This window comes from Molossus molossus, unplaced genomic scaffold (assembly GCF_014108415.1).
Source record: "Molossus molossus isolate mMolMol1 unplaced genomic scaffold, mMolMol1.p scaffold_m16_p_10, whole genome shotgun sequence".
In the NCBI taxonomy this organism is placed as follows: domain Eukaryota; kingdom Metazoa; phylum Chordata; class Mammalia; order Chiroptera; family Molossidae; genus Molossus; species Molossus molossus.
This window is the reverse complement of record NW_023425345.1, coordinates 27,861,922-27,883,667: the sequence shown is the minus strand read 5'-3', so window position 1 is coordinate 27,883,667 and position 21,746 is coordinate 27,861,922. Positions and strand designations below refer to the sequence as shown.

Here is a 21,746-nt window from a genome sequence, read left to right as displayed (position 1 = left end):
TTCAGCAGTGAATATCTTTATTTCATCAGTTGATTTCTGTCAAAGGGAAATCATTTTGGGTTGAGTTGATTGGTACTTGACCAAAGTAGTGATGTGCCACTGTATATAATAAAATACACAGGTAATTTTTATCTTATAAAGAGATGCTGGGAGATTAGCACAAAGTGTCACTTGATCTTTTCTGTATTTCTATGACATGAAAATATCAGATAAATTAAGATTGACTGTAAATAGTGTATTTTATAATTTATTTTTATTTCAGTTTATGTCATTGGTTACTTTCTAAAAATATTACTAGAAAAGATTTTGTAATTTATATATGAAATGTTCCATCAGATTTTTGTATAGTGTCTTTTTAGGTCATGAAGTATATTAAGAATTCTGCAAAGTTAGGTTTAAATCAGTAAGTATTAAGGTAAATATTTTGCTCTGAAAATCTAGTGGAAGTTAATTAAAACATTTTTAAAACAGAAAACTAAGCTAAAAGACACTTTAAATCTGGTGTTTGCCTCATTGTTCCAGAAACCCCTCTGGAAATTGAGAGATACTGTGCTGACTGAAGTTTCTGGATTCAGTTTCGAGAATAAAGGGCTTGCTTTATTTGATAGGGGATGGCGGTATTGATGGGTTTGAAACTCATGCACCGAACACTGTTTCGTCCTAGTGAAAAGCTAGTACCAACCACTCTGTAGCTATGTGCATTTACTCATTCGTGCCGTGTCCCACGTATGAGACACTTTTTTTCTAGCACCATTGAAAATATAAGTACAATGAAATATGATGTGCTTTCCTTTCAAATGGATAACCTTGGGATGTCACTTTTGAGTTTTGAAATGTATTTATTATGGGACTTTTTTACAATGTTCCTGTCCACATTTGCAGTAAAATTTTTCTTAGAAGTCGCTCTCTATGGGAAGTTCAGGGTTCCCAGGCATCTTCAGTTTTAGTCTCCACGTAACAGAAGCCTCTGGCGTGACGTCTGCGGGGTCTTCCTGCGGGGTCTTCCTGCGGGGTCTTCCTGCGGCGTCTTCCTGCGGGGCCTTCCTGCGGGGCCTTCCTGCGGGGTCTTCCTGCGGGGTCTTCCTGCGGGGTCTTCCTGCGGGGGTCTTCCTGCGGGGGTCTTCCTGCGGGGTCTTCCTGCCACCAGCCGTTCTGTGGAAGAGCACTGGGCTGGGGCACGCGCCCCTTTCCCAGCCCTGGCCGTGGCCACTCCGCCTTTCCTTCGTCACAGAGCAAGACAGATTAGACCGGCTTCCAGTCCTTGTCACTCCAAAGGTGTATGATTACCTGTGCTCATGGTAGAAGAATATTATATATATGTATCTTTGAGAAAAACATACATAATTACAGGGAACAATGGGGAGCCAAAATAGGAGATGCATACATCCCAGCAGGAGTCTAATATACCGTAATAATCGTTGGCTATAAATAAACTTCATAATCAGACAAAATAAACCTCTTTGCTGCTAATCTCACATGGATTCCCGAGAAAACAGAATCACATGTTCTTGCTGGAAAAGTTCATTGTTTGGAGAATGCTAATTTTTTACCTGACATGACAAAGTAAAGTGGTTATCTAAAAGGGTACCACCTGGTGTGGGGGTCACCTGGTGATTATAGGGGCTTTGTTCTGCACTGACGGTAGCCTGCTGGGGCAGAGGGATTTGTCCCGGGTGGATGGGTGCCAGTGGGTCCTGAGGATGAGGAGGGGAAGGAACTCCACTCTCCATACGTGCTCCCAGTGCCTTTATTTCTTCTCAGGAAGATAGTTCCCCAGTTACGTTTCACCATATGATTATACTTTTAGCATATGCAAACCCTTTTTCCATTTGCCTTTATAGCTGTTTTTAAACTAAAGGAATCTAGATTAAGCAATATTTTTAAATTCCTTCAGTTTTTCAATCATAAAATTCATCATCAAAAAAGGAAGAGCATGCTTTGAAAGCAGTTAAAAACAAAAGCACTTTTATTTTCATCAAGATACCCATTGATTCAGACAGGGAACATCATCTCTTTGTCCGTTTTGTCCTGCATATCGAGACAAGAAAATCCATAACCTCTGAGTAGCTTGTCTTCCATTGCAGGCCAACCTGATCACTGAAGATATTGAAAGTGCCATCAGTGACAGCAAAGGAGGCAAACAGAAGCGGCGGCCTGATGCCTTGAGGTAAAAACTGGAAAAGAAATTAAGGGGTAGAATCGATTTCTTTGTAAGCCATTTTTTCCTCTAAAGATGTACAAAATTACTCTCAATGAAGGTCTGGTGTCCAGGTTACAACCGGTAATCTCAGCTCCTTCGCCCTCCCAGGTTTGTCAGTGTCTGTGAGCACCGTTTCTCTTCATGGTCCTGGCCCTTCTCCGGTGTGGCTTCTGCCACCCGTGCTGTCCCAGAGTCACGGAGGCTGAGTGGCGTCCGGGGAAGGTGGCCTGAGGGAATGCAAACAGATATCAGGACTGTAGTTGGTCCACTGCCTTTCCAGATCACAGGAGCCCCAGAAAAAGGTTAAACCCAGTGTTCAGCTGAATTTTAAAAAGTTGAACCTAGTTTTCAGCTGAATTTAAATTTCTGTATTTTTTATACATTTATGAATACATGTAATAAGGGAAAGTTCGGAAATCCATACTGTTCTGCTCCTTGACATAGTTCTTCTTGGGGTTGGAGAACTAAGATCATAAACTGAGAGAACTAATGTCATAGAAAGAGAGATGGTAAAAATTCCATTTGTTTTCATTGTTTTAAGGATGATTTCCAAAGCAGACCCTGGTATACCGCCTCCACCCAGAGCTCCTGCCCCTGTACCCCCGGGGACTGTTACCCAGGTGGACGTCAGAAGTCGGGTGGCAGCCTGGTCTGCGTGGGCAGCTGACCAAGGGGACTGTGAGTATTTCCAGGAGTTGATGAACACTTCATGAACATTTACTTAGGGTTGTGATTTACTTAGAGTTCTTGCTTTTAAATTCTTTTTATTTATTTATTTTTTCTAATTCTCACCCGAGGATATTTTTCCATTTATAATCAGAGTGGGAGGGAAGGAGGGAGGGAGGGAGGGAGGGAGGGAGGGAGAGAGAGAGAGAGAGAGAGAGAGAGAGAGAGACATCAATATGAGAGAGACACTTCGACTGGTTGCCTCCTGCATGACCCCGACTGGGGCCGGGGCAGAACTACAACCAAGGTCCGTGCCCTTGACCAGAATCGAACCCACTATTCAATTGTCTGAGGGCTGAAATTCTAACCATTGAGCCAGACTGGCCAGGGCACTTTTAAATTCTGATGCTAATTTCTGAAATGAAGCTTGAGGTTAGTTTTACAATTTTAAATTTTAGATAAAGGAATGTTAAGCTTGAACACTAAGATTATTGTATATGAGAGTTCAGACTAGTCAATTAATAAATACAGTGTTAGGATTAGAGTCTTTTTTTTTTTTTTTTTAATTACAGTCAAAGGTGGAAAGTTTGACTCCACTAACAAGTAAAAGGATGGTAATAGAATATGTACCAAGCAAGAGACTATGAGGTTTTTAAATTTTTTTTTCCTTTATTGATTTTAGAGAGAGAGGAAATGAGAGGGAGAGAGAGAGAGAAACATCGATGAGAGAGAACATCGATTGGCCGTCTCCTGCATGCCCCCTACTGGGGATTGGTTCCACAACCTGGGCATGTGCACTGACCAGGAATCGAACTGATGACCTCTTGGTGCGAGGAGTCGATGCTCAACAGGTGAGCCACACCAGTCAGACAAGATTATGAGGTTGTTTTTTTTTTAAGTTAAGATTATACTTTAAACTTTTTTCATGATTATTGTCTTACCACTGTTTTTTTTTTTTTTGGACAAATCAGTTATGGTTACACAGAAAGTAAGTCAGGACAGTGGTAGGACCGTGGAAAAGAGGTAAAAGGCACCCACATCTGGCTAATCCTGTCACATGGGCCCTTTGTGCCATCATTTTAACTTGACAGTCTTTTTGTAAAAATAGATAATCATAAGCACAGAACTTAGTGTAACTTTTTATATGTCAGGATGTTTTACCAAATCTGAAATTTTTATGTCTGGAAAATGCCTTTAAATATGCTTGGTTCAGTCTCGTCATTTTAAGGGTGAATAAAGTGTGATTCAGCAAATTTGAATTTGATGAGAACGAGTCTCACTCTCTTGCCACCCAGCTCAGTGAGACTGCTGAACTCACTCACCCTCTGTCCAGTGGAGCACTTTTCATAGAGGATATCTAGCATGTAGTTGAACAATAGAACCCGATTGCCAAAATTAGTGACGTTGGACTGGACTTTGAGTCTGGGAAGTCAAAAGCTGGGCTCTGGAGCAAGACTGGGTTCTCCCCTTGTGACCTTGGACAGTGAATCTGCCTGCGCTTCAGCCTCACCTGTGGATAATGTAATGGGGATAATAACTCATGGGTTGCTGTGAATCTGAAAGCAAATACTTTGTATACCAGTATCTAGGGTGGCACAGTAAGCATAATTTGTGGTGGTTCTCTTTTTTACCAAATTGAGATTTTTTTTTCTGAAATGCTTTTCATGTTATTTAGATTTCTCATATCCTTAAAATTATTTTCAGAGGTTTACACAAAAACCCAGCTAACAAATAGATGGAAGAAAGAAATCTTGGAAGCACCCATTTTTCAAAAATAAAGTAGAATTATTACTTATTTTAACTTTATATATTTTTTATTTTATTTACTGTAACTTTCTGTTTTTAGGAATTATATAAATTTCTATTAATCCTTTTTGGCTGTAAAATGTTGTGTGTAAAAAATGAGTTAGGAGTTTATAGTGTTTTCTGCTTTTTGTGTATTTATGGTATTTTTGTTGTTGCTGCTGTTTTCGTGGAGGAATAAACTTGTAAAAAAAAAATCTGTTAAACAAAATTTAGCCCTGCCGGTGTGGCTCAGTGGATTGAGGGAGTCCAGAAAGCAGCTGATTGATGTATATCTCTCATGTTGATGTTTCTCTCTCTCTCTAAAACAAAACAAACAAAAAACCCTAATTTACCACAGAGAGAATATTTATCCCCCACGGATTCCTGAGCTCTCATTAGATTTTGTCTGAATTACTCTGTGCAACCTCATCTATATAAGATAATTTACTACTAGGCTAAGCAGAACACAATTCTTATCATATGAGGTTCTGTTTGGGAGCAGGCCAGTTTTTAGTCGAAAAGATCCCCAAAAGGAGTATCTTTCTGGTCTCTCTGTAGGTTCTGGCTGACTCAGGCTGAACAACCCCTTTGACCCCTGATGCCAAAGTAGTCTCCGTAGAAGAGTGGCAGTGGCCATAGGGTTGCTAGTCATACCACAGACCCTGAGAAAGACACAGAAATATCACATCTCCCTCTTACCTCAGCCTCCCTCTTCACCTCACCTCACCTCACCTGTCTGGAGTTCCAAATAGCTATATTTCAAGTTCAACTTGCTGCTTTCTGCAGTATGTACTATAGGAAGATAATAGCTACCCACAGGTAAAACAGAAGTTAACTGGCAAGATTTTATACATATAAATTTTAATTATCTTAATTTACTTAATAGCCACTAATTAAGTTTCATAAGACTCAGGAATTACTTCTTTCTTTTCTTCTTTCTTCTTCTTCCTCCTCCTCTTCTTCCTCCTCTTCTTCTTCTTCTTCCTCCCCCTCCTCCTCCTCTTCTTCTTCCTCGTCTTCTTCTTCTTCTTCTTCTTTTCTTTTACAAGTATTCCATTTATAGTAAAAAGCCTAAAAGAGACATAGCAATATAGAATTTTCAATATTTTTTTGTAGTTCTCTGTGTCGGACATCATAAGTCATAATATATCAAGAATTGTATTTCCATTAGTGATGATACATTTTTCCTATTTTATCCATACATTATATTTTTTATTTGGTTTACTGTGAAATATCTGTACGAATATCTGTGTTTAGTGATAGTTTTAACCTACTCATAACAGGAAGGAGTTCATGATAATGATCTGACAATTAACATCATGCTTTAGCCAAAAGAGCTAACTTAACATCTTGAATGCTCTTAAGACATCTATTCTTTAAATTGAAATTTTCTGTACATAGTTATACTTTCAAAGCTTATGGCTTAAAATTAATGAGTCTAACATCGTGGGTTTTAAGTTTAACGACAACAAGAATTTTAAGAAACACTTTACTATTGGAAACCACTAAGTTCATTGAAATCTCAGTGTTGGAATATATAAAAATCAGAAGTTTTGTCACATTAGAATTAATTGACCACTATTTACCAAGTAGGTGCTTAAATGTGGGCTTATATTTCTTGGGTAGGAATTATAGGGTACTGAGTTAGGATTGGTTGTATAGGCAGCTGACAAAGGGAAGCGGGAGACCCAAGGGGAAACCACAGGGTAAATCAATGCAAAGGCGAAGGCAAGCACTTCAGCTCTGTCCAAGTGTTTCTGTTAGTGGGCAAGGATGCCTGTCCTAGAGGGTCAGCAGAAGTTTGATTTTCTATCCAGTGGAGGTGTTCCCTTTTGCAAATGACTCTTTTCTAGCCAATTTTTTAGCCGGTGTTTAATTACCTGTATTGATATTAGTTAAGCAACAGGTTGAAAGAGTTACAATTCTCCTCTCTCTAGATGAGAAACTAAGGCAGTATCATGGGCACGAAGAAACCCCTGAGATGATGGCAGCCCGAATCGACAGAGATGTGGTAAGGATAGCATTCGTCTTTCAATCACTGGCTTTATTTCAAAACAGGAAAAATATTTTCAAGGAAAATGAGGTTGATTAAATGAAGTTTTGTGGAATCTGTATTTTCTCTTTCTACTGGTAGTTATGACCTTTGAATTACAGTGATACCTCGGTTCTCGAACATAATTCGTTCCAGGAGGACGGTCGAGAACCGAATTGTTCGAGAACCGAAGCAATGAAACCCAATCGGAAAGCGTGACTCCACAAAGCGTGACTCTCTCTCTGCACTCACACTGATGACGCGAGCAAGGCGCGCTGGGCCGAATGAACGCCATTCGGCTCAACTCGGCTCATCTCGGAAGTTCGAGTTCCAAATATTTGTTCGGATTCCGAGACAAAAGTTTCTCGAATCTCCATTTGGTCAAAAACCGAGGCGTTCGAGAACCGAGGTATCACTCTATTATTATTATTATTATTTTTTATCCTCACCCGAGGACATTTTTGCATTTTTTTGTTCAGACAGAGCCGGAGGGAGAGAGAGGAAGAGAGAGAGAGAGAAACATCGATGTGAAGGGACACATCGAGTGGTTGTCACCCGCACGACCAACCAGGGTCGGGGACAAACTGCAACCGAGGTACGTGCCCTAAGCGGGAACCGAACCCGGGTCTCTCTGTACCGCAGGCCGACGCTCTAACCGCTGAGCCAAACCGGCCAGGGCGAATTATTTTTTTTTTCTTAAAAATTTTTGCCTTTCTGGCAATATTTAACTAGTAGACTTTATGCAAGTCTTTAATTAGTGATAGAAGAGCTAACAAAGGAATTTAAATGGAATTATCAGATTTGAGGCATTTTTGTCTTTTCATAGTTTGTAATTCATAACTGAAATATTTTAATGTCTTAGTAGTATTTATTAAAAATATTTTATAATGCCTGAAAGACAAAAATTAAGTGGCATTTTAAAGGGTAGAGATGTAAATTTTAATTTCTTATAAAGGATAAGGCTATATTTATTTGTATTTCTCCATAATAATTTACTTGCAGAATTATAGTGCTCTATGGTATAATCATAAAAAATGATCTCAAGATAATTACTTTTTATACTATACTAATGTTCAGTTTGGAAACAAATACTTAGAGGAATTTGACTTTTGGAATTAAATTTTTAGATCACACTATTACTTATTGTGCTTGAAAGGTCATTTAGTCCCAGTTTCTAGTCTTGAATTAGAAGCATGTCAAGTTTCACACAAACTAGAGAGAGTCAACTAAGATTTATAGTATATGAGATAATGAAAATTGATCTGATGATCCTTAAAAGCTTAGTTCATCATTAATTTTATTTTACCATGTACAAACTCTTCTTAATGCACATTATTGTAGATTATCTATGTCTTAGAAGCTTTTCACAACATTTTATATACCTTTAATTCCATTAAATAATATTGTTGGTACTTTATTGAGGCATATGTTAGAAAAACAAAAATGCTCAGTGCTTATCTAACAAAATATTTCTTAGAATTATTTTCTCCTAACTTTATGTGGGAGAACATTATGAGGCAGAGTAATTGAAAATAATTGATGATCTGATTAGAATGCTTTCTTGATGGTATTAAAAATAAAGCAAAATTAAGCTAAAGGAAAATGTAAATGTAAGACTTTGGCCATAGGTATATTTAGTTCAATTCTTAGAATTAGTGATAAACTTGAAATTTGCATGTAGAAAGTGTCTGTTTGTTTGTTTTTTGTAACTTTCTGATTTTTCTTTACTGACTGTTTACAGCCAAGGCAAAAATAGTTTTGTTATATACTTAATTCTATAATTTCAAATTTCAGCAAATCTTAAACCACATTTTGGATGACATTGAATTTTTTATCACAAAACTTCAAAAAGCAGCTGAAGCATTTTCTGAGCTTTCTAAAAGGAAGAAAACTAAGAAAGGTAAAAGGAAAGGACCAGGAGGTAAGTTGGACATTCTTTATCTTCCGAAGACCAGTCAGAACTCCAGTCTCTGCTGTTGTGAACTGCTGAGCAGAACACTGACAGTGAACCAAGGTTCCTTTTCTGGTTTGGGGATAGCACCAGAGATTTAGGCAGAGACGAAGATGAGCCCAAGGAAGAGTCCATTTTAGTTCCAAATTAGCTACAGTAAAGAAAGACTTTAGGATACTTTACCTAAATCACAGTGACTCTGCAATTCAGGTAGTGACTATGAGTTTGTATTGATTATAAAGTCAATTTCTGTTAAAGAAACCCATAGCTCTATTCTTCTCATATTTGGATTAATTTTATTGTAAATATAGAACCTCATTATTTTGTTAAACATAGAATGATATATTTAAATGAAAGGATTAAATAAAAGGATTGACTTTTTTCATTAAAACAGATACAAATGTCAATGAATTTGAACTTTTTAATCACAAAACTCCAAACAGTATATTCAGGTCACATACAAATAGTTTTTGAATATGCTGTAGTTCAGCTGTTTAAATATCACCAAGTGTATAAAATAATAATTATAGAACAAAATAGTATAGACTGAAATATAGAAAAGAATAGCAAATAAATATCCCTTTCATTTCCCATGACTTCCAGATCTTTCTCTTGGTCATGTCTACATCATAAACATATAAGCTATAGACTTGTCTCCCAGATGTGTATATTTGTATATACCTCACCTCTGTATGTTCTGAAATTATGTAGTATTGCTTCCCGATGTCTCAAACCACTTAGTGCTCCTATTTTCTCTAGGAAGGGTATACTATCACCTCAGTCATGGAGACTCGACACCACAGATTCTTCTGTGGCTCCATTTTCTAGTTTGTAGCCAATATCAACTTTATTTTTTCTATGTCTCTTTTATCCAATTTTTCCCTTTTCATTTTTATAACCAGAATGTGCTTCAAGCTAGTATTCAAGTCTTCAGTCTTAGTCTGTGAGGATACTTGTCTCAAAGCTCTAGGGCAGTCGTGCTCCTGCAAAAAGCCTGCTCCATGTTCTGCCGCTGAGGTTCACCCCTCACTCGCCCGGGCAGCCAGGGTCCTCCACAGGCCAACCTGATCTGCTTCCCCATTCTCACATTTCTTTGCTTTCATGTTTGTTATTTCATGTACATGCAGTTTCCTTTTCCCATGTTTTTGCTTATGCTGTTTTTATCCAAGGATGATGTTTTTCTTACCCAACTGCCTTGGAACAGAACTTTCAAATCCCGTCTTAAAAACTGCTTTCCCCAGGAGACATCTATTAGAAATGCATTTGTCTCCCAACCAGCTGCAGTACAGTTCTAATAGCACTTAGTTGGTATATCTTTGTTATTTATCTAATTCATGTCTTCTATCAGGTTCTAAGGCTCTTAAGAGCAGGGCTTGCAGTTACATTACACACTTTTATAGTCTTCACACTGAGAAGCACAGGGACCGGCAGTGAGAAGGGCTACAGTATGAATTTATGGAATCAAATGAGGACTTGGTGGTGCTAAAGGTAGAGGAATCCATTTCAAGTGTCAGATCATCTTAATCTGTGATGATCAGACTATGAGGTATGGTAGAGTAGGGAGCACGATACCTGGTGTGATCATCAAACTTGACAAACACGAATGCATGTTTATTTTTTTTACTTGTTCATTTTGTGTATTATTTTTGGCATTTTCTTTCATCTACCCCTCCTCCTACTTATTTCTTCAGAGGGTGTTTTAACTCTGCGGGCAAAACCTCCACCTCCTGATGAATTTATTGACTGTTTTCAAAAGTTTAAACATGGATTTAACCTCCTGGTAAGTGGAATTTATTTACATATAATTAAAAAAAACAACGGAAAGAGGTCAATGTCTAGTCAGGATGTTCCTGACAAATTAAGAGATAAATTTGTTCTTGTAGGTTTTTTAGGTGTTTTTATTTGCCTGTAATTAGAAAAACAGATTGTAAAACATGTGTGTATAAGAGAGTTGATAAAAACAACTTGAGTCAAAAAAAGAAGTACTCCTTTTTTAAACTAAATTTTTCTAATCTGACTCGCCCATGCTAATTAATCTAGTGAAATAAATGTAATACTAAAGACGTCTTCATCTATGTTGGACATTTCTGAATGTCTGTCTTTTGCTCAATTACATCATAGTAATATGTTTGTTTTCTCAATGTTACAGGCCAAATTGAAATCTCATATTCAGAATCCTAGTGCTACCGATTTGGTTCATTTTTTATTTACTCCATTAAATATGGTAAGTTTTTGTTAATTTAAGAAAGTAATCGTTTTCAGCATGTGTTTTGAACCCCATGTGTCAGTTCGGATTTATCTAGACAGATTTTCTTGACCACCTTGTCATCTGTGTAAACACTGAGACTGTGAATGTTGAGAGTTTAGAAGAACCTTAGAAATCATGTATTTCAAACACCTTACTTTGTAGCTGGGGAAACTGATGTCTCTGACAGAGCTAGGGAAATGAAAAGAAAGAAAGATTGATTGGATTGATTGGATACAGTAGTATATTGTAAATGGCTTGAGTAACATAGAAATCTTTCTCTTTGTCGCATATTAGGCTGGGAAATAGGAGTTCAGTACTGAATGGAGGGCTTCGCTCCATGATGTCGTTCAGAGACCCAGGTTGTTTGCACTGAGGTGTTCCTCCATCACCTGAGCTGTCTCTGATTCAATTCTGTGTTCGTTTATTTATTTGTTCAATAAGTATTAATTGACGGCCTGCTATGAGCTTAGCATTATCAGTAGCTCATCAGGAACAACACAGACATAAATTCTTACCCTCTCAGAATTTATATTTTAGTATGAAGGGACAAACAGTAACCTCAATAAATTAATAACTAATATAGTTCACTAAAAATAAATGTGAAAAAATACAGCAGGGAAGGTGAACAGGGAGTGTTTTAGATGGATGTGTGTATGTGTGTTTGTTTATGTGTGTGTGTTTTACAATTTTTTTGAATACGGTTGGTTAAGGGAACAACTCATTGAAAAGGTGTCATTTGAGCCAGCAAAGTGAGGAATGAGTCATGTGGATTTCTGAAGAAGAAAATTCCCGAGAACAGCTAATGTAAATCTCTTAGATGATAATATGCAAATCATGTTCTTGGAATAAATAGGTTTGTGATTGAAACAGAGCAAGGGATGAGATCTCAACTAGAAGGATATGAGGTCAGCAAATTAACAGGCGGACATACCTTGTTGATCCATGTAAGTCATTGTGAAACCTTTGATACTTTTGAAGGGTTTCTAGCAAAAAAGGATTGCTCTGACTGCAATGTTCAGAAATTTGGGGGAAGAAGGGACTGGGGTGGTTATTAAAATGATCCAAATGTGAGATTATGGTGATTGGACCAGGTAACATTCGAGCTTAGGAGAAGAAGTCAGATTTTGGTTATAAACCACATAAACAACAAGATCTGCTGGTAGTTTGGATGTGCTGTGCAAGACCCAAGGATATCACCAAGGCTTTTGGCCTAAGACTGAAGGATGGGCTGATTACTAACTGAGATGGTGAAGACTGGGTAAAAAGAGTTTTTGTAGGAATTAAGAAATTCAGTTTAGTCATGTGAAAATTGAGTTATATCCAAATGGAATAACTTGAACTGGTGGTTGAATATTTGGAGTTGGAGTTCAATTGAGAAATCAGTCCTGGAGATATAAATTTGAGGATCATCTCCATATAGGAGGCATTTAAAGCCATGAAATTGGATGATGTCACCAAGGACTGATGGAGCTCAAGGCAGTTTCAGTGGGAGGAGAATGGGAAGCACCGGCAAAGAAGACAGAGAAGAAGCAGTAAGCCAGGAGAAGAAACACAAGACCATTGTGGTATTCTAGAAGCCAAATGTAGCAAATGTTTCCAAGAGGAAGAATTGAGCAATTATGTTAGCTATCTAGGGTGGAAGCTATTTACCTCCATGTTTGTGTAACAGCCAGACAAAAGCAAAGAAAGACAGCTTTGTCTTTAAAAAGTACCTTTGATTCTACCATTATCCAGTTGGCCTGAACTTCCTCATGGGCCACACCTAACACTAAAGGAATATAGTTTCCATCCGAGCGGCTGTGTGTCCATCTAAAATGTAGAGGCTTCTCTTTCTAGAAGGAAGAAGAGAACGGACGCTAGGGGATATTTAGCAGCCTTTGGCCTACACACTCTGTTCCTGGTATAGTGATATTCACATAACACAATTTCCCCCCCAGAAAACATCCTTCTCATACATGTATATTTTGTATAAGGTATAATTTTTGAAGCTAACAAAATGGTGCATCAGAAACAAAACTGAATGTTATCCAGTGAAAAGTTATACCACCTGTGTCATAGGCCAGGATTCAAGATACATATCTTCATTTTCTAGATTTTTTTTATTGTTGAGAGTATTACAGATGTCCTCCATTTTCCCCTCTTTTGCCCCCCTCAACCCAGCTCCTGTTCCACCCTACCCCAGGCCTTCACTGCACTGTGATCTGTGTCCATGGGTTATGCATATATTCATTCAGTTCTCTGGTTAATCTCTTCCCGCTCTCCCTCCCCCCTTCCCTCTGAGACTGTCCGTCTGTTCCATGCTTCCATGTCTCTGGACCTATTTTGTTCATTAGATTTCACATATAAGTGAGATCATGTGATATTTATCTCTCTTTGACTGGCTTATTTTGCTTAGCATAAAACTCTCCAGGTCTCTCTATGTTGGATCAAAGGGTAAGAGATCCTTCTTTCTCACAGCTGCATAGCATTCCATTATGTAACTGTACCAGAACTATTTTCCCCACTCATCTATGCATGGGCTCTTGGGCTGTTTCCAGATTTTAGCTATTGTAAATAATGCTGCTATGAACATAGGGGTGCATATATTCTTTCTGATTAGTGTTTTGGGATTCTTAGGATATATTCCCAGAAGTGGGATTGCTGGGTCAAATGGCCATTCCATTTTTAATTTTTTGAGGAAACTCCATACTGTTTTCCACAGTGGTTGTATCAGTCTGCATTCCCACTAGCAGTGTACTAGAGTTCCCTTTTTCCCACATCCTGACCAGCACTTGTTTGTTGATTTATTGATGGTAGCCATTCTGGCAGGTATGAGGTGACACCTCATTATAGTTTTAATTTGCATCTCCCTGATGACAAATGACAGTGAGCATTTTTTCATTTGTCTATTGGCCATCTGTATGTCCTCTTTGGAGAATTGTTTATTGAGGTCCTTTCCCTAATTTTTAATGGGACTGTTTGTCTTCCCTTTGTTGAATTGTATGAGTTCTTTATATATTTTGGAAGTTAACCATCAGGTGTATCATTGGCAAATATATTTTCCCATACAGTGGGTTCTCTTTGCATTTTGAAGATAGTTTATTTTGCTGTGCAGGAGCTTTTTAGTTTGATGTAGTGCCATTTGTTTATTTTTTATATTATTTCTCTTGTCCTAGCAGATGTATTGGCAAAAATTTTGCTATGTGAGAAGTCTGAGGTTTTACTGCCTATGTTTTCTAGGATTTTTATGGTTTTGTGTCTTACATTTAAGTTTTTTATCCACTTTGAGTTCATTCTTTTTTTATTATTATTAATTTATTTTTGTTACACATGTTTCTCCCTTTTCCTCCCTTGACACCTTCCTCCTGATGAGTTAATTCTTGTGTATAGTGTAAGTTGCTGGTCTAGTTTCATTTTTTGCATGTACCTATTCAGTTTTCCCAGCACCATTTATTGAAGAGACTATCTTTACTCCATTGTATGCTCTTGCCTCCTTTGTCAAATATTGATTTAATGTAATGGCTTGGGTCCATTTATGGGGTCTCTGTTCTGTGTCATTGATCTATATGCTCGTACTTGTGCCAGTACCCGGATGTTTTGATTACAATGGTCTTGTAGTATAGTTTGTTATCCAGTATTATGATCCCTCCAACTTTGTTGTTCTTTCTCAAGATTGCCGCAGCTCTTCAGGTCTTTTTTGGTTCCATATAAATTTTTGGAATATTTGTTCTAGATTTTTAATAACCAGGTATGCTCTTTCCTTATACATTTAATGAAATGGACACACTAATGTACTCCCCTTCCAATTTTATCTTTGTTATATTTACAAATAGCATAGTAGTGATTTTCCCAAGCTGACATTAGGCACAACCACCTTATCCTACAGGAGAGCTGGGAGAATGAGCTGGAATAATATTTAAGGGTACATAAAGGAATGTGCTGAAGTTTGGGAAAAGCATGGCAACAACAAGCAGACGGAACAATTGGCCTTACAGGCAGGCACATCCAAAAGAGACTGGGCCCTGGACAGCTTGGCTCAGTGGTTAGAGCATTGGCCCGTGGACCAAGGGGTCATGGGTTCGATTCTGGTCAAGGGCACGTAGCTGATTTGTGGTTCAGTCCCCGGCCCTGGTCGGGGTCATGCGGTAGGCAACTGACTGATGTGTCTCTCTCACATAGATGTTTCTCTCTGTCTCTCTCTTTCTCTCTCTCTATCTGTAGATAAATGGAAAAATATCCTTGGGCGAGGATTAAAAAATCAAAGCAAGCAAAAAAAGAGACTTGACTACAAATTACCCTTTTCTATAATTCCACAAATTTGATATAGGACAAGTGAAACGGAAGGGGATTAAAGGCAGAACCTCTTTCTTTTAAAAACTTATAGGAATACAGTTTTCTGGGTTTTTTTGGCTAAAGTAGAAATGTGTGGCATGATTAAGATTCACCCTGTCAAAAGAGCAAACGATTGCTTTATAGAATGACAGTAGCAGTAATAACTGTTAGTATTGCTCTGTGGACTAGTACTGTGATTTTTTAAAAAGAGTAGGAATAGTAACTATATGAAGCAGATAAATTTCACTATTTTTGATTTAGAGCACATGAAGATTATGGTCATTGAGTTCTTTAATCTTTCTCAAAAATGGAGCAAATGCAGCATTTTCTTACTTGAATATCAGAAAAAAATGGGGGAAAAGTGAATCCAAGTAATAAAAAGGAATAAATCTCATTCTTCTTTCACCAAGGGTAACTAGACAGGACCTGAAGTAGAATATGAAGTGGATATTGCTTTACACACATAGGAAAGTAAGTAACATTATCAGCATGAAGTCAGATCTGGGCAATAAGAGATTAGAAGATGAAAGTCCGAGACTACACCAGTGATTGATGAATGCTCCCATATGCTGCTGCTATATGGAGAGCATCCAGTTTCTGCTTGTCTGTTTATAGTTGAATAATTCTTGCTGTGTAAGCTTTTCAGAGAGTTATATAAAGGCTATTCATGTGCAAAGAAACTGATACTAGCTCATTAAGAAAATGTATATTCTTTATTCCTTAACACATTTAATACTATCTTAGTTTGAGTATTAGGGAGTCCTTTTCATAAAGCAGTTTTTGCCACTTCCTCTTACTCATTTCATACTTTCACAGATCATAAGTAGATATCTAGTCATTACACAGAGTAGAAATATAAAATGATGGGGCTGGTTTCCATAACATGCAGATTTAGTCTTTCTGATTAGGCTATGTATCTGAAAGTTGATTTATTTTATGTTTATTTTCTCAAACATATCCTTATTGATAATCTCCCCAATCATAATACTCTGTTGCTCCATTTAACATCCTGCCTATAGAGTCCCAGGCATTTTACTTGTAGATGGGCAGGAACATATATTCAGGGCTGACCTCTAGCCCGACAAAGTTCAGTGGCTTTGCACCTTTGAGTCCCTTCGTGCACCCTCGGCGTCTGTATGCAACCTGACCACAGCATGTGTGCTCACGTGCCTCCTCACCTTCTGGAGGGGAACCATTGCCCGCAGTCTTTTACCTACCTGCTTTTGTTTTGTTTCTTCCCTCTATTAACACAAAGATTTTAATATTCCTCTGCTTCTTTACTTTTTCCTTATCGTCATCCCGGCCACTTTACTGGCAGTGCTTATAGAGCTTGGAAGTAAATAGTGACTGTGCCAGGCTGTCAAGGTAGATTTTGTTCTCAGTAAGAGCCTGCCTCCCTTACCCTTCATTTTTTTTCTTTTGTTGGTTCTCATTCATTTCCCTAACACTGTGTCTTCTGCAGTTCAAAGTCAAATAAGTCTTGGTCCAAGCTCTCAAGGGAAGAGAAACTGGGTGGGGGCAGAAGTTACAATGTAATTTGTTGCATGAATAAATGATTTTGGGGACACCGAGGTGCATCAGAGTTACAATGTGGTGTTAAGAGGGGCTTCCCAGAAGAGGTGGTTCCTGAGTAGAGTTCTTAATGATGGAGGAGGGCCTTCTGGGAAGCTGGGAAGAAGCATGTGCAAATACACAGAGGCATACAACAGCGTAGCAGGCTCAGACACCTGGGTGACTGGAGAGAAACTGACTCTTGGTCTGGCACTATTCAAAAAAAATTCCTTTCTTCTTGTGCCATATCGCTGGGAAGGTGAGATTTTTATAAAAGGCTCTGGTTTCTGCTCTAGGAGATAACTACTGTTCTTTAGCCAGGAAATAGCCCCCGAGGAGTAAATTTGGAGCAGTTTTTGGAGATCCATATATTATCACTGTTTATCAGGGAGTTACACCTGTTTATTTGTTTCTGCTAGTCATTAAATCATCCACTTCAAATCAGCACAGTTCCCTGGAATTAAATTCTGTGGAAAATGATATAGATTCAGAGTACCAGTTCTTATTCTCTCACCTTCCTCACTAGTTCCTTTTATTTTTATGTCTTTGTAGGCACAGCCACAAAGTTAACATGCTGTTAACTTGAGCATGTTTCTCTCTATAATCTTCATTTCTATAACCCAAATTTTCAAATTTGGCAAAATAGATTTCCAGTAGAGATCCATCTATTAACAAAACAACAACAACAAGCAGAGTTGGTTGAACCATCTGACTTAGAATTCTCTGGATAGACGTCAGAATTGTCCAAGTAAAGTACAGTCATATGCAGCCAATAGACAGTTCCTGTGAAAGCTGTTACACTATTAACTTTTAATTTTAGATTATTAGGCACTGTTGGGCTGGAAAAAATGATTTGGCAAGCTGTTTTTCATGCAGTAGTGCATTGCACAACATCAAAAGTTCATTTGACCATATAAAACCAGTGGCATGGCTTTTCAAAATACACAAATAATCATCATCTTCTTGCTAAAAAATGATTTATTATCATTTCAGGTGGTGCAGGCAACAGGAGGTCCTGAACTAGCCAGTTCAGTACTCAGTCCCCTATTGACTAAAGACACAATTGATTTCTTAAATCATACTGTCAATATCGATGAAAGGCAGCTATGGATGTCACTGGGAGAAACTTGGATGAAAGCCAGGTAAACATATATATGAGTTTAGCATTTAATACCTGTAATGCTTTAAGTGTTGTTCTTTGTTCGTTGCATGGATCTAACAAGACATTTCTTTAACCTTCTATGTATGAAGGGCTAGGTGTTATGGATGAAAAAGCCTAAACCCATGAAAGGCTAAAAGTCTAGCGGAGAAGATAGAAAAGTATGGACTATAAGGCATGATAAATGCCAAAGTGACTCATAAGCAAACTGCTATTTGTTGGCAAGGGGAACAGTCAGGAAGAGGATTTAGCGAGGAGGATAATTAGCTTTCAAAGAGGAGTTGGCATTTAATTAAAATATTAAGTATATCTATATATGAATCTATATACACACACATATATATAGTGTTTGCTAGTCCCTTTTTCATTCACTTTACACAGGTATGTTGTTATTCTTATTTTACAGATGAGGAAATTGAGGCTTAGAAAGGTTTACTAATTTGCCCAAAGCCGCACAACTCACAAGGGGCAGAGCCGGGATTTGAACCTAGGTAATCTGGCCCTGTAGTCAGTGGTCTTAATTCTTTTGCTAAGCTGCCTGTCAGCAGGATGAGTAGGATTTCCAGAGACACATAGCAGAGAAAGGGCCTTCCCAGTGGAGAGAGAGGCTCGAGGGAAGGCATGAAGCAGTAGTCAGGAGGTTGGAGTATGAACATGGGTTTATGTGGAATACACACTTTGGGTAGCGGGTGCTGTGGAGAACGGGGAGGAGGGATGTGTTACATGAAGCGTACAGAAACAAGCAGGGCTGGGTTATGAAGGCTCTCGATGCCGCGTGATGGGCTTGGAACAAGGCTCTCTAAGCTGTGGAGAACCAATAACTTTGTGAAGTAGAATGTAACATAAACACATACATGTTTTAGAAAGGTCATTCTGGTCATTGAATCTAGTAAGGACAGGACAGAAGTAACTACAGGCAAAGAGGCCCCTCGGGATGATAATGCTATATTAGAGGTTCATTTTTTAAAACATTTTTACTTCAATTTATTGGGGTGACATTGGTTAATAAAATTATATAGGTTTCAAGTGTACAGTTCTGTAATACATCATCCGTATATTGCATTGTGTTTTTACCACCCAAAGGCACATCCAGGATTAGAACTGTGGAAGTGGGAATAGAAAGGAGGGATTAATTTTAAGGATTGTACCTTGTCAATAAAATGATTATGGGAAATGAATAATTAACAACTGCAATGTTTAAGTTTGTTGAGCAAGCAGAAAACTCTTTAAATGTACTACAGTTGTTGTTTTTATATTGAAAATACTATTTAAATTTATTTATGTTATGTATATATTAATATGACACACTATACCGTACTATTTATATATCATACTATGTAAAAACTGATTAACTGGACTTCTTAAATCTACTAGATTAATGTAGATTGTGATTTTATGATAAGCCTAGGTAAGATATTTTAATTTCTAAGACTATTAGGAAATGAGTATACTGACTTAAAAACTCATAAAGATGAAAATAATCATGATAATCTGAACGCAAAGGCTAATTTTATCATAGTAGAAATATAATCTGAAGAATTAAATCAGGTGTGAAAGATAAAACAACATATTTTAGCAGAAATGAAGCCATAATTTCTGTTCTAATTATTTTTATGGTTTATGAGTGATTAGGAGCCTGTAGAAATAACTGTCAGTCAGAGTCATTCAATAATGATTGGATAATGATGATTACAGACTAGGTCTAACTTGATTTTACTGATTAAAATGTAGCTGTTACATTTAATTTACAAAATCGGCAATGTTTTATTTTAGGGGACTTCATAACTTAAACAATCATGAAACTTAAGAGCATTCTCTGCTGTTTTGAAAAATACATCTAATCTCAGGAGATTTCATAATGATGGGAGGGAAATGAAGGGAAAGATGATGATCTGAAACTTCTTTAGATACTAGAGAAGTTTATGTTCTAAATACTTAGCACATTTCTAGCTTCACATTCCCTTCCCAATTTTTTGAAAACCTATATCCATGTTTAAAAGTTGAATTAATGGGGAATTGAGGCATGGTGGTGAAAACAGGTAATGAAGCAGAATTCAGTCTTCCTTTTATTTTATATGTATGAAATATGAATATGAACATGTTTAGTTTATATTTTTTTGTGGCGGGAGAGCCGATTAGGTATGCGTTCTTTTGTTGTTTTATGCATTTGTTTTTATGTTTTATGGCTAGCCTTACTAAAGATAATCTTGAGCATGAATACACTCCTTAATTTTACTTTTGGTATGTGTTAATGTCCTTTTACAGAGCAGAGTGGGGAAAAGAGCAATTCATTCCACCGTATGTGCCACGGTTCCGCAATGGCTGGGAGCCCCCGCTGCTGAACTTCATGGGGGCTCCGGTGGAACAAGACCTCTATCCGCTGGCTGGCACAGGGGCCAGCGTCACGGAGCATCAACACAGACGTGACACAAAAAGATACCCCTCAGAGGTAGAGCTGCTTTAACCTGTCTTTTGCAGAAAAATGAAATGATCTGTGCATTTTCTTGTAGTTCTGATTGTGAGTTCTCATTTTATCTGAAGATTGTTCTAGAATCAGTGATCAAACGTCCTGCTGCCCTTAGTTACCTCCCTCTCACCTCTTTGTCATTGTGGTGATGGTTGCTGTTTCCCTGTGAATTCCAGCATGAACTCACATCATTCTTTCCAGCCTGCCAGCCCCTGCACTCCATCCCCCCTGAGCTCCCCCAGCCCCACTGGCCTGTCTTCTCGAAGGGTGCACCTGCTCTCCTTGTCGGGGAATAGCCCTGCTGCCACTCGGCTTATTCTGTTCTCCTCTCCCGTCACCAGACCCTCAAGACACTCCCAGAACCCAGGTTCTCTGAGCCTGTCCCAAGCAGCTCTTTCCTGAGAGCCCCAATTCTGTCTTCCCTCCCTCCGTCCTTCCTTTTTTTCTTTTTCTTTTTGCCTATTTTTAAACTTCTTGAGTCCTATCAGCCTGGCAAAAGGAAGTCCCAGCTTCCAATACTCATTTATAACACTATTACACCTTCAGGAATTGATAAAATTTATTGTATCTTTTATATATTCAGTTAGCTTCAGAGTAAATTAAACTTATTTGAGGAGCAAATGAAGAGCTTGAAATTGGGTATGTTATGTTATCTCTTTACATTCCTTAAAAATGATCTTTCTGTGATTCTTCTTGTTCTGTCAGAAAAGAAAATTAAACTTTCCTCAATGCTGAACCAAATCGAATAGGGTGAATAGAACCAAGGAATTAGATGAATGAAGTCTAGTTTGAAGTAGAAACAGTAAATGATAACTAGATCCTCCTTGAAGTCATGTTGATTTCCTTTATTTAATTTCTTAGATCAATTTTCTTGGACTGCTGTGGGTATTTGTAATGTGGCAAATATGGTATCAATGAATAAATTACCAAACCAGACTAAATCCCCACTTTTAAAGAGAAAAATGTATATAAGTTAAATTTCTTTAAATTGTTTCTTTGGACAATAACCATAATATTATAGAAACTTGGTTAAATTCTGAAACTTTCAAAATAAAGCAAACATACTGCTTTGAAAGTAATTTTTTTCAAATGTTACTGGTTTTTTCCCCCTCTGTCTGTATATAAAAGTATAGGTGGATTCCATAACTGCCCTTCCCACTAATTGAGTGATTCAGAAGATGACTTCATAGCTCTGGGCATTGGTTGGCAGGCATATGTCCCTGTCCATAATTTTATAGTTCAAACCTCATCACTATGATTTTTTTCCTCATAGAAGGCAACACTTTTAGAAGAAAAGAATGTAATCAAACATGAAATGATGATACACTTGCTGTTGCTATAGCTACAGCTGACTATTTTCAAATTATAGACATTTC

General features: G+C 37.8%; 1 protein-coding gene across 6 annotated transcripts in view; it reads left to right on the top strand.

The window, feature by feature from the left end:
- The window catches only part of EPS8 (epidermal growth factor receptor pathway substrate 8), a 168,960-nt gene that overhangs the window by 115,953 nt on the left and 31,261 nt on the right, over positions 1–21,746 (top strand). For all 6 annotated transcript variants that reach the window (XM_036252543.1, XM_036252544.1, XM_036252546.1 and 3 more), the window contains 8 exons: positions 2,085–2,167; positions 2,742–2,878; positions 6,589–6,662; positions 8,478–8,604; positions 10,326–10,414; positions 10,784–10,858; positions 17,738–17,886; positions 20,169–20,352. In XM_036252543.1, the coding sequence (XP_036108436.1) occupies positions 2,085–2,167; positions 2,742–2,878; positions 6,589–6,662; positions 8,478–8,604; positions 10,326–10,414; positions 10,784–10,858; positions 17,738–17,886; positions 20,169–20,352 (918 nt within the window). The remainder of the gene's footprint in view (positions 1–2,084; positions 2,168–2,741; positions 2,879–6,588; positions 6,663–8,477; positions 8,605–10,325; positions 10,415–10,783; positions 10,859–17,737; positions 17,887–20,168; positions 20,353–21,746) is intronic.